At 42.5% G+C, this 13,227-nt stretch overlaps 2 protein-coding genes across 7 annotated transcripts in view; one reads left to right on the top strand and one right to left on the bottom strand.

The window, feature by feature from the left end:
- Positions 1 to 10,499, top strand: part of hdhd2 (haloacid dehalogenase-like hydrolase domain containing 2) — a 52,733-nt gene extending 42,234 nt beyond the window's left edge. The window contains exons 5-7 of one of the 3 annotated variants that reach the window (XM_070867025.1): positions 1,913 to 2,129; positions 6,066 to 6,129; positions 9,155 to 10,499. In XM_070867025.1, the coding sequence (XP_070723126.1) occupies positions 1,913 to 2,129; positions 6,066 to 6,129; positions 9,155 to 9,258 (385 nt within the window). In that variant the 3' untranslated portion in view covers positions 9,259 to 10,499. Of the gene's footprint in view, positions 1 to 1,912; positions 2,130 to 6,028; positions 6,130 to 9,154 lie in introns of those variants that run through there. The other 2 variants (XM_070867018.1, XM_070867034.1) reach the window with 2 other exon arrangements.
- katnal2 (katanin p60 subunit A-like 2) overlaps positions 10,388 to 13,227 on the bottom strand; it is a 108,191-nt gene continuing 105,351 nt past the window's right edge. For 2 of the 4 annotated variants that reach the window (XM_070866970.1, XM_070866981.1), the window contains exon 16: positions 10,389 to 12,749. In XM_070866970.1, coding sequence (XP_070723071.1) covers positions 12,610 to 12,749 — 140 coding nt within the window. In that variant the 3' untranslated portion in view covers positions 10,389 to 12,609. Of the gene's footprint in view, positions 12,750 to 13,227 lie in introns of all 4 variants that reach the window. The other 2 variants (XM_070866994.1, XR_011588518.1) reach the window with 2 other exon arrangements.

Genomic DNA, 13,227 nt, shown 5'->3' with positions numbered 1-13,227 from the left:
TAGAAAATGGGGAGATGCTGTGCATTTCCAATCTGCATTTAGAAGAGGAAGGTAGTTTAACACTTTGGGTGGGAACTTTTTTCAGCACCAGGACAGTCGGGCAGAGACAAGAAATCGAAATATAAAAGAAAGACTTGTATTAATATTGCACCTTTCATGACCTCGAAGTCCCAAAATGCTTTACAGCCAATGAAGTACTTTTGGAGTGTAGTCACTGTTGTAATGTAGGATACGAGGCAGCCAATTGCACAAGCAAGCTCCCATAAAAAGTAATGTGATAGTGACCAGATAATCTTTTTTTTTAGTGATGTTGATTGAGGGATAAATATTGATGGTTTCATATGCGAATCGAGCAGATGGACTATTGTTTTATGTGATCGAACGAACACAGGTGACATGCTGACTAGTCGCTTCTTAGCGTTGTTCGAGGCTGTACTGAATGCAGTGGTTTCATTGATGGGGTTTAATTAATCCAGTTTCACGGGGGGGGGGAGGGGAAAGGGGATTATGAAAGGTTTTGAGTTCTTGCACTTAGAAAAATACACTAAGAGAATGTGTCATTTTAATTATTTCTTAAATTGGTGGCCTAGACCCTAAGCTTAAACCCTATTTCCTCCCTAAACTTCTCCGCCTCTCTACCTTTCTCTCCTCCTTTAAGACACTCCTTAAAACCTACGTCTTTGATCAAGCTTTTGTGGCACAGTGTCAAATTATGTTTGTTATCGCTCCTGTGAAGCGCCTTGGGATTTTACGATGTTAAAGGTGTTATGTAAATGAATTGGTTGCTTGTATTGTTAGATTCTGAAAGGGAAGGGGAAGTAATAATTTTGGGGGTAAGAGAGATAATTGCTTTACAGATGCACCTGAAATCAATGTTTTGCTGTATTTGACTCCTCCAGTGATTTAGTGGTTAAATACATTGTAGCTGGCTGTGAGCCGGGCTAGGGCTAGAGGGCATGGGAGTGACATGTAGCCTGACATAGAACTGCCTCGCACGCCTTTCATCGGCCTTTCAATGTGGAAGGAGAAATATTTATCTGTTCTGTCTGTGGGAAAAGATTTCAAACATCAGTGTGACTGGAGAAGTACTGAGACACACACACCCGAGTGAGAGTGTTCCAGTGCACTGACAGGAGCGGCGAGAGAATGTAAAAGGATGTGATCAGGACCCGGGAGAGGTGTGAGTTTGGGGCCAGAAGAGGCAAGGGCCCAGGGGCAGCACGGGCCAGTCCACACTGCGATATGTGCGCGCACTAAGCCCGTGCACCAGAGCAAGTCTCCAGTCGTCTTGGTTAACCCTTGTCACTGGACCAAGACCGATCTCTGTCAAGCCCGTGTGGTGGCTGCTGTGCAACGGCCACCACGCATTAAAAAAATCCACGTACAGGCATCTTCCACCCTTCAACATGTAGTTCGGGATCTGGAATATTAGGTCCTTCATTAAAACACCTGTGAACTCATCCCTTTTTGGCATGTAAGCAAGTCATCCTCGTTTTGAGGGACTGCCTATGATGATGACATTGTAGCACTGAGCCAAACGCACCACAAAGGCCACAGAATGAATACCTGGGCCGGGCTAATTTAGCTGATTTTGGCAGGGTGGACACTACAATAGTTCTTGATATCCCCGGTTTTTGTACTGCTGATTCCTGTTTGAAATCGGCATGTGTGGATGTTGTGTGAGGATAGGATCAGGCTTGGCTTTCATGCACTCCACAGATAGCATACTGCTGTACTCTGGGTTCACATGAGGAAAATAGCCATCCCAGCAAGGTACCGAACCCACAGAACCATATTTGCAGCAAAGACAAAGAGGGGAGAAAAGAGAAAATTGTAGAGAAAAAATACATTTAATTACTGATCATACATACTTCAGCTATGTTCTGTCTCTCTCCCACTCACTTTCACCTAGGTTAATTTTAGATGGTGCTCCTCTAATTGCCATTCACAAGGCAAGGTACTACAAGAAGGTGGATGGCTTATCGCTTGGGCCAGGGCCTTTTATTGCTGGGCTGGAATATGCAACGGATGTCAAGGCCACAGTAGTAGGAAAGCCCGAGAAATCATTCTTCCTTGAGGCTCTCCGAAGCATTGGATGCCAACCAGAGGAGGCAGTCATGATTGGTGATGTATGTCCTGAACTTCTCTTTGCCTCCCTGTCACCCCTCCCCCACCTTTTCTTTTATTGAACTTTATCTTTGCTCCCATGAACAGTCTGGGCCATCGGCACAGCTAGTGGTTGAGTTCGTATTGCCCTTTATAGGTTTGTTTTCTTTGTAGGTTAGGTTCTGCTGTTACTTTCAGTTTGAAAACAAACTTATACAAGAGCCTAATAAATAAGAGCCACGGTGGAACTTTTGTTTTAGCTGTACTCCTTTTGATAATTCTTTGTGCTCTTCCAGGTGAACAGTGTCCTTATTGAGAGTGGAATAGAACGCCTTTCCACTTTTAGCACAATGTTAGCAGCCAGCACTCCCAGGACAGGCAGAGAGTAAAATTTCTTTGCCCTCGAAATCTGTTTTGACCCTAGCCTCAAAAGAACCCAAGTTCACCTATATGAATTTTTCCCATCTCCCACACCAGTGATCAGTTTAATTGGGGTCACTATAGAAAGTTTCACAGTGGCAGAACGCTGGATCTGGTTTGCTGGGTGGCGATTTTTTTCATTTCAATTACTTGTGACATACTTTAGCAGTTAGGTTTTGGTTTTTGGATACCTTTACATGATAACAGGATTGCTGCAACTTGCCTTTTCTTCAGAATGAATTGGCATGTGTTTTTAGGGTTTTTACACTTGACATTTTCCTTGTGTTCAGTACCACAGATCACTCCTGTAAGTGAGTCCCCATTCTCCATGATCAGGAATATTCCTTTACCTGTGCACTGTAAACGTAGCGAGCCCAGTGGTCTAACCGAGAACTCTGACATTTCGGCTTACCATATATCCGGTGTGGTCTCCCCGCCTTCTGCAAAACTCTACCTGTTGCTTAGGTTTTAAGTTACTATGTTGATTTGATTGAACAGTAAACAGATAAACGAATGGTAGAAAGAGAAAATAAATTTACAGTAACTATATCTCTTAGAATTAGAGAAAACAACAAAGTCAATTCTTGTTTTCTAATGCTCAATATTAAACGAACCCTCAAACCACAGTCACTGATTGGTCTTATGTTACTTTTTGTAACCATGGAGTTTCTAGCTTGTCCCTATCGATCAGTTTCAGACTAATTGCTGACTGGAAGTTATCCTCAGATACACCATTCAAGATACTTTGAAGATATATTGAAATAAAGGCCGTTAAGAATATACCACAACTATATTAGGTGGTCAGACATTTAAAGGGTTCAAAATGTATGCCCACACAAATACTTCAAAATGATCCACAGGGTACTGCTATTTTGAACTCAATGGTTTGATCCCCAACCCATCCAAACTGTCCTGTCTAACTTGATTGTTGATGTATCAAAATCCAATTCTCACCTGTTTGCAACAGCATTTTAGAACATAATAGTCCAGGCTCTCATCCACCGAATTACCAATTACATATGCCTGTCCCATTGATACCCAAATACACCACCCATGCAGATCTTCAACAATTGTGTATCAAATGGACTGGTCAGCTTCTGTAAGTGAGCCAGGATGTTTAATCCCACAGCTACCATGGCCAGCAAGACAGAAGCCAATTGACAATCCATTGTAGGGCAAAGCGCTTCATTTTTGTCGCTGCATTTAACAATTTATTTACACGAGTGTGGATGATAGGAGTAAGCACAGGGACCTGGAGAACTTTACCACCCTCTAGTGTTTCTATTGTTTCCAACATGCAGCTCAGCCAAACTGGGTATTTTAAGAATAATTTTCAGAACACTGTTTGAGATCAGTTTTGTTCTATCAATAAAACAAACGTGAACTCAAAAACTTTATTTTATAACCTGAACTAACTTCAGTCTCCATCTATGTTGATCTCAGCCAGGGTAAACACAAGAACATAAGAAATAGGAGTAGGCCACCTGGCCTCTTGAGCCTGCTCCGCCATTTAATAAGATCATGGCTGATCTGTTCATGGACTCAGCTCCATTTCCTTGCCGTTCCCCATACCCCATTATTCCCTTATCGCTCAAAAATCTGTCTATCTCTGCCTTAAATATATTCAATGACCCGCCTCCACAGCTCTCTGGGGCAGAGAATTCAATAGATTTACAACATTCTGAGAAGAAATTCCTCCTCATCTCAGTTTTAAATGGGCAGCCCCTTATTCTGAGACTATGTCTCTTAGTTTCCCCTATGAGTGGAAATATCCTCTCTGCATCCATTTTGTCGAGCCCCCTCATTATCTTATCATCATAGGCAGTCCCTCAGAATCGAAGACTTGCTTCCACTCCCAAAGTGAGTTCTTTGGTGGCTGAACAGTCCAATACGAGAACCATAGACCCTGTTACAGGTGGGACAGACATTAGTCGAGGGAAGGGGTAGGTGAGGCTGGTTTGCCGCGCGCTGCTTGCGCTTGATCTCTTCACGCTCTTTGCGTTGAGACTCAAATAGCTCAATGCCCTCCCGGATGCACTTTCTCCACCTCGGGTGGTCTTCGGCCAGGGTCTCCCAGGTGTCAGTGGAGATGTCACACTTTACCAGGGAGGCTTTGAGGGTGTCCTTGTAACGTTTCCACTACCCACCTTTGGCTCGTTTACCTTGAAGAAGCTCCGCACAAAGTATTTGCTTAGGAAGTCTCGTATCTGGCATGCGAACTATGTGGCCTGCCCAGCGAAGCTGATCAAGTGTGGTCAGTGCTTCAATACTGGGGATGTTAGCCTGGACGAGGACACTGATGTTGGTGCGCCTGTCCTCCCAGGGGATTTGTAGGATCTTGTGGAGACATCGTTGGTGATTATTTTATAAGTTATTATCTTATAAGTTATTATCTTATATGTTTTGATAAGATCACCTCTCATTCTTCTGAACTGCAATGTGTATAGACCCAACCTATCTTCATAAGTCAACCCCCTCATCTCCGGAATCAACCTAGTATATCTTTCCTTAAATACGGAGACCAAAGCTGTACGCAGAACTCTAGGTGTGGCCTCACCAATATCCTGTACAGTTGTAGTGACTTCTGCTTTTATATTCTGTCCCCCTTGCAATAAAGGTCAACATTCCATTTGCCTTCCTGATTACTTGTTGTACCTGCATACTAACTTTTTGTGCAGTGTATATATGCCACTATTTATATTTCTCTGATCCAAAACACATTCATTAACTGCTAGCTACACTTGTTTCTGTTTTTTTTTAATGTACCTTCCTATCCATGTTGTCATTATTTCCCTTATTGCCAGGTGCCTTCATTTTATGATCAAGCCTCCTATCTGGCAACTTATCAAATATACACAACATCCATGGCATTTCCTTTATCAATACACTATTATTTCCTCAAAAGAACTCTCTTAATATCTTGCCTTTTACAGATCCATATAGGCTGTTCTTAATCCAGAACTTTCAAAGTTATTATTAATTTTATCCCATATTATGGCCTCTAGAAGTTTACCTGCTACCTACGTTAGGCTGACTGGTCTATAATTGCCTTGTTTATCCCTTTTTAAACCGAGGTATTACACTGGCAACCCTCCAGTCCTGTGGCAAAATTTCCACCTCAAAATAGAGTTGAAAGATTGTGGTCAAACACTATTTCTTCTCTCACTTCAGTCAGCATTCTAGGATGCACATCATCAGGGCCTGGTGCCTTTTTCGCTTGAGTTCCATCAATTCTTATCTGCAGTTGACCACTACTTCATCTTGTACTTTTTCATCTTTCACAAGATTTTGTTTTTCATCTCTAATTAGCCCTGCCCTTCCTTTAACTGTTCTTTTACTTTTTATGTGTTAGGAAATCCTTTATAGTTCCATTTGATATACACCAGTCTTTCATCACACTTTCTCTTGGCCCTTTTAATCTTTGTTGCGTCCTCTTTATATTTTCTATTGCTTGATTTTCTTTACTGCCACATCACCTGATCTATGCTTCTTGTATCGATAGGAAGAAATGTTAACTTGGAATAATTCTTTCTGCTCAGGATGCTAGGGATGATGTTGGTGGAGCACAAAATTCTGGAATGCTGGGCATTTTGGTAAAAACTGGTAAGTATGTCTGTAACGAACTAACTACTTGTATATCTTCCAGTGAATGTTTGTTTTGCTCTTACCGCTTTACCCCATACACAATTTCCCAGTGAAAAGGGTGACCAGGGGCTCAGTTCCATTCTCTGCCAGTGCCTCTATGCAATCGCCCATGAATAGGTACAGAGGATATACGACACAAACAGGCCATTCGGCCCAGCCAGTCCATAGAAACATAGAAAATATGTGCAGGAGTAGGCCATTTGGCCCTTCGAGCCTGCACGACCATTCAATAAGATCGTGGCTGATCATCACCTCAGTACCCCTTCCCTGCTTTCTCTCCATACCCCTTGATCCCTTTAGCCGTAAGAACCATATCTAACTCCCTCTTGAATATATCCAGTGAACTGGCATCAGCAACTCTCTGCGGCAGAGAATTCCACAGGTTAACAACTCTCTGAGTGAAGAAGTTTCTCCTCATCTGAGTCCTAAATGGCTTACCCCTTAGCTTTAAACTGTGTCCCCTGGTTCTGGACTTCCCCAATATCGGGAACATTCTTTATGCATCTAACCTATCCAGTCCCGTCAGTATTTTATATGTTTCTATGAGATCGCCTCTCATTCTTCTAAACTCCAGTGAATACAGGCCGTCGATCCAGTCTCTCCTCAGGTCAGTCCTGCCATCCCTTGAATCAATCTGATGAACCTTTGCTGCACTCCCTCAATAGCAAGAATGCCTTCCTCAGATTAGGAGACCAAAACTGAACACAATATTCCAGGTGAGGCCTCACCAAGGCCCTGTACAACTGCAGTAAGACCTCCCTGCTCCTATACTCAAATCCCCTAGCTATGAAGGCCAACATACCATTTGCCGCCTTCACCGCCTGCTGTACCTGCATGCCAACTTTCAACGACTGATGTACCATGTCACCCAGGTCTCGTTGCACCTCCCCTTTCCTAATCTGCTGCCATTCAAATATTCTGACTTTGTGTTTTTGCCACCAAAGTGGATAACCTCACATTTATCCACATTATACTGCATCTGCCATGCATTTGCCCACTCACCTAACCTGTCCAAGTCACCCTGCAGCCTCTTAGCATCCTCCTCGTAGCTCACACTGCCACCCAGCTTAGTGTCATCTGCAAACTTGGAGATATTACACTCAATTCCTTCCTCTAAATCATTAATGTATATTGTAAATAGCTGGGGTCCCAGCACTGAGCCCTGCGGCACTCCACTAGTCACTGCCTGCCATTCTGAAAAGGACCCGTTTATCCCGACTCTCTGCTTCCTGTCTGCCAACCAGTTCTCTATCCACGTCAATACATTACCCCTAATACCATGCGCTTTAATTTTGCACACCAATCTCTTGTGTGACCTTGTCAAAAGCATGTTGAAAGTCCAAATACACCACATCCACTGGTTCTCCCCTGTCCACTCTACTAGTTACATCCTCAAAAAATTCAAGAAGATTTGTCAAGCATGATTTCCCTTTTATAAATCCATGTTGACTTGGACCGATCCTGTCACTGCTTTCCAAATGCGCTGTTATTTCATTTTAATAACTGATTCCAACATTTTCCCCTCCACTGATGTCAGGCTAACCGGTTTATAATTCCCTGTTTTCTCTCTCCCTCCCTTTTTAAAAAGTGGTGTTACATTAGCTACCCTCCAGTCCATAGGAACTGATCCAGAGTCGATAGACTGTTGGAAAATGATCACCAAAGCATCCACTATTTCTAGGGCCACTTCCTCAAGTACTCTGGGATGCAGACTATCAGGCCCTGGGGATTTATCGGCTTTCAATCCCAGCAATTTCCCCAACACAATTTCCTGACTAATAAGGATTTCCTTCAGTTCCACCTAGACCCTCTGTCCCCTAGTATTTCCGGAAGGTTATTTGTGTCTTCCTTCGTGAAGACAGAACCCAAGTATTTGTTCAGTTGGTCTGCCATTTCTTTGTTTCCCATTATAAATTCACTTGATTCTGACTGCAAGGGACCTGTTGTGCTCAATAATCTTTTTCTCTTCGCATATCTACAGAAGCTTTTGCAGTCAGTTTTTATGTTCCCAGCAAGCTTCCTCTCGTACTCTATTTCCCCCCTCTTAATTAAACCCTTAGTCCTCCTTTGCTGAATTCTAAATTTCTCCCAGTCCTCACGTTTGCTGCTTTTTCTGGCCAATTTATATGCCTCTTCCTTGGATTTAACACTATCCTTAATTTTCCTTGTTAGCCACGGTTGAGCCACTTTCCCCGTTTTATTTTTATTCCAGACAGGGATGTACAATTGTTCATCCTTGTGATCTTTAAATGTTTGCCATTGCCTATCCACCGTCAACCCTTTAAGTATCATTTGCCAGTCTATTCTAGCCAATTCACGCCTCATACCGTCGAAGTTACCTTTCCTTAAGTTCAGGACCTTAGTTTCTGAATTAACTGTGTCACTCTCCACCTTAATAAAGAATTCTACCATATTATGGTCACTCTTCCCCAAGGGGCCTCGCATAACAAGATTGCCAATTAGTCCCTTCTCATTACACATCACCCAGTCTAGGATGGCCAGCTCTCTAGTTGGTTCCTCGACATATTGGTCAAGAAAACCATCCCTAATACACTCCAGGAAATCCTCCTCTACCGCATTGCTACCAGTTTGGTTAGCCCAATCAATATGTAGATTAAAGTCGCCCATGATAACTGCTGTACCTTTATTGCACACATCCTTTATTTCTTTTTTGTTGTGGTCCCCAACCTCACTACTACTGCTTGGTGGTCTGTACACAATTCCCACTAGCGTTTTCTGCCCTTTGGTATTCCACAGCTCCACCCATACCGATTCCACATCATCCAAGCTAATGTCCTTCCTTACTATTGCATTAATTTCCTCTTTAACCAGCAATGTCACCCCGCCTCCTTTTCCTTTCTGTCTATCCTTCCTAAATGTTGAATACCCCTGGATGTTGAGTTCCCAGCCTTGGTCACCCTGGAGCCATGTCTCCGTGATGCCAATTACATCATATCCGTTAACTGTTATTTCTTTTTTTTAGGTAAATACCGACCTGGAGATGGAGGCAAAATCAGCCCTGCTCCGTATTTGACATGCGATGCTTTTCCACAGGCTGTCGACCACATACTACAAAACCTTCTGTAAAAATTCATAAAACTGAAGAAATATATCTGTCCATTTCAACTTGCCTATCCAAGTGACTAATTGCTGCTTCACTCCTTTAGCCATGTCGTACCTGCAATATCCACTGACCATAGTTTACGGAATTAATGAAGTCAGACTAATGAATCTGTAATTGCCAGATATGGTTCCCTTACCCTTTTGGAAAACGGGAACTATGGCCTAGAAATTCTGCTGGGGCACCATCCCAGCAGTTACATCAGGATTGTGCCTGATGTGGTACTCTACCCCTGACCCTGCCAAAGTTCATGAGGGGCTCCTGACACTGGCATCAGGTGGCTGGCACAGCTGCTTTGCCAACTTCACACCTGTTTTGGTTGGAAGTTAAAAATCACCCCTGCATCTTGGGTGATACCTGATCTGGGAGGACCAGACACTAGAATTGAGTGCCTGACATTGGCAAGGGTTTCCTACCCACCTGCCAATTTTTTGGTGGGCCGGGTCCTCATCCATTTTTGTGACCTTTCCTGCAGGCAATATGCCAGCCATTTATGGGCAAATGGATTGGAGACATATGCCAATGACCTATTTCCCATCCTTTACACCATAGGAACCACAGCATGCAAGCAATGCCTGCTTGTCCCAGAGTTGATGAAAGAGGTGGAGTTTAATTTTTTAAATCCAGAAAAACTGTGTAATTCATTGTGGAGAGATCAATTGTGTCGTGCCAAATTCAAAATTTAAGGAAAAGTTTCCCATGTTTTAGTAGCAATTTGGAGGCTGTTGGCAGGACCGCACTCCAGCCTCGATACCTCACACACATTCCCCAATTTTCCGGGGATTCTGCCAAAATTATGCAAATATCTGAGGCCAGAAAATCAGTCGGAATCAGGGGAGCACCTTTATGCCGGGCAGAAATTGCACCACAGAAAAAATGCGACCCAATTCCGTTAAAGCTGAAAATCTATGCTGTAATTTGGCATGTAGGGTGTTGCCATGAGACTAATTTACATATACCATCTGTTCACCTGAAAGATAAAGTTAATTACAGCCCTTTTATAATGTGGGAATGAACCAAAAATTCAAATAGCTACTCATTTCACTTGTATTATGGTTCAATTGTGAAAGTGTATTAGGTGGATGTTACTTTAGATTTAAAAAAGAGAAAAAAATATGAAATGATGAATGTCTTTTTTTAAAGCAAATTAATGCTTTATCTTTTTTTCCTCATACCTTTTATTGCAATTACTGTACTATTCTTCAAGTGACCAGCATGCAGATAGATGCAAGTTTAATAAATATTAAAACAAACTCCATGGGATAGAAATTTGTTGAGGCAGGCACAACAACAACAACTTGTATTTATATAGCGCCTTTAACGTAGTGGAACGTCCCAAGGCACGAACTGGGCACATGGAACAAACCCTGTGCTGGAATAAGTAGCTCCAAGGCCTGATCGATATTGGGCCTCGGGCCTCATTTTAATAAGATGGGTGAACTGTGGAGGTGTGCGGCACGTCCCAAGGCAGTGGATATGAATTTAGAGCCGCTGCAACAATAGGTGCGGCAACTCTGGTAGATCCTGGGCACAGCACGGGGGAGGGGGGGTGGGGGGGGGAGCAGGATGCATACTGCCAGCGGTGCTCAAAGTCTACATTAGGGTAAATGTTTTTCAATTGACTGCAGGATTCTACCTTCAGCTCATAGTCAAAACACTGGGCAAAAATATTGGGGGTAATTTTAACCACAAAAAATAGGTGGGTTTGGGTCAGGTGGAATATTAAAATTTAAAAAATCTCAAATCCAACCTCAATTCGTCCACTTCCAATTTTAACAGGGAACCAAATCATCATTCATCAAAGGCTGGCTTCTGGGCAGGGAAAATTCCAAAATATGCAGGAAAATCAGGGTTTCCCACATAAACCTGAATGAGGATCACATTAAAAAATACATTTAACATAACAAAAGTTTTTAAACATTACAAATTTAAAATTAATTAAAATACAATATTTTAAAAGGGCTAAAAGCCTTACCTTATTGTACATGTTTAAATGAAATGGGGGAAAAAAAAATTATCTCGCGCTGGTAAAAGCAGGCCATGTGCCTGCTTGTACCAAACGTAAGAATTTCACAGGCATTCGTTGGGAAAATAGCCCAGCTCTCCATCCGTGGAGACCCTTTTCCTGGGGATGCGGAGGATCTGTCGTGAGAATTCTTGATAGATCGCAAGCTCTGGGTTTTAGCACATGCGCAGCACATGCCTAAACCCGCAACTTGCGCGGGTCATACGTTCGCGTGCGCAAGGTGTCATACACACCCGAAGAGGCGGTAAATTACGGCCCGATATAGTTATTCTATCACAGCTATTTAAAGGACTGAAATATAAAATATTACATTTTTGGATGGACTTTCAGATTTAGGGTTACAGATGACCAAGGAATCCTATTATAACATCCTATTACTGCCCTTGGTGTTGTGCACAAATCTTTCTCACTGGATACCAATTACCTGTACTTGAAGTGTGATGCCATTTAGGAATGACAAATATTCTGCAATAGTACCAAACTCAAAAAAGAAATTGGAAACTCCATAAATACTTTTCGGTTTTAAAAATAATTTAAGACGCTTGAACTTTCTAGGCAGCAAAAGTATTTATTTTCCTGCCGTACAGACAGTCCAAGGTATAGCTGTAACTTTGCAAAAATATTTTAAAATCCACGCATTTGTAAGAAAGGCAAGTTGAATTTTTTTTTAAATCCTGGGTCGGTTTTGGTGCAGTGACTGTCAATAAGACAAATAATGGCTCTTGTTAAATGTTAACCTTGTAACACAGGACTTAATCTTGGCATGCCATGAAGCAGCCATGGGCGGTGAATGGATCAACAAATCTCAATTCTCATAATACCTGAAATACATTACAGATTAGCTTCAAGTGTCCAAGCACAGCTCATAAAAACTGTGGCATAAAAAGTGTGAGCTGATTTAGCTGTTCTTTTGTGCAATTTTTTTTTAAAGTGTTTCTCTCTCTCTGCTGGGTGTATCCATGTATATTATGAAATGTTTTCCATCAGGGCAGTCCCAACATTCTCTTCACTCACTGAGCTGTGCATGTGGGTGTTGTTCCTGGTGGCCCTCGTCTGTGCCAGAGCTTTGCATGTCTCCATGTTAGTCCTATAGAAGAAAATCTAGAAAAGTTTCTCCCATTGGATTTTCAACATAGCAACCTTTGCAGATATTTGCCATTAAAGTGCCAGCACATTCTTAAAAGGAGAACAGTTTCACTTAAAGTACAGCAGGAGATGTTTGCCATAAGCTTAGCCTTCAGTCTGGAAGAGACAGTGGTCTGTTGTACTTCTGTTCCTTGCATGCTCCAATTCATACAGATTCATAATCACGCTGCCAGGCAGTGTATTTCTGACTAAGACTCTTAGCAGACGGTTTGGTGTGAATTATCACGTCGAGAACATCATTTGTGGTGACTGTTTCCAGTTGAAAAATGGGCAGACTGCTTTTTCCTGAATGTAAAGGAAATGAAAATGATATAAACTTTCGTTGGAATATAGCACCAGAGCAGGTGAAAATCATGGCTGTGCTTTTCCACTCATGTAAAATGGAGCTTAAATACACAGATTAGACCTGCACTTGCTTAGAGCAGCAGGATATGTTGGCCTAGAAATTTACTGACAATGCTGTTTTACAGGCATAAAATGGGAACAAAAGCGTCCAATACGGCATGCGCCAGAAGTTCACAACCCGTCATACTGATAGAGTCAGCAAAAGAAGCGTCCAGGGGCTGTGCCTGAAACAGATGTTAGGCAATTTACAGGTGCAAATAAGAGGCCTAACAGCCCACTTGATGCCTCCTTTGCCAAATTTGTTTGGTCTGAATGCAGCCAGCACAAGTTGCCCCCACCATCTCCTGCCCCCTCCTTTTGCTGACAATGCAGAGGCCCAAAACTCAAATGGTCTGCAGCTTGCCCGAAGCCCAATTCT

This window comes from Pristiophorus japonicus, chromosome 2, assembly GCF_044704955.1.
Source record: "Pristiophorus japonicus isolate sPriJap1 chromosome 2, sPriJap1.hap1, whole genome shotgun sequence".
Lineage (NCBI taxonomy): Eukaryota > Metazoa > Chordata > Chondrichthyes > Pristiophoridae > Pristiophorus > Pristiophorus japonicus.
The sequence above is the reverse complement of the archived record's forward strand: the minus strand, read 5'-3'. Positions and strand labels throughout refer to the sequence as shown.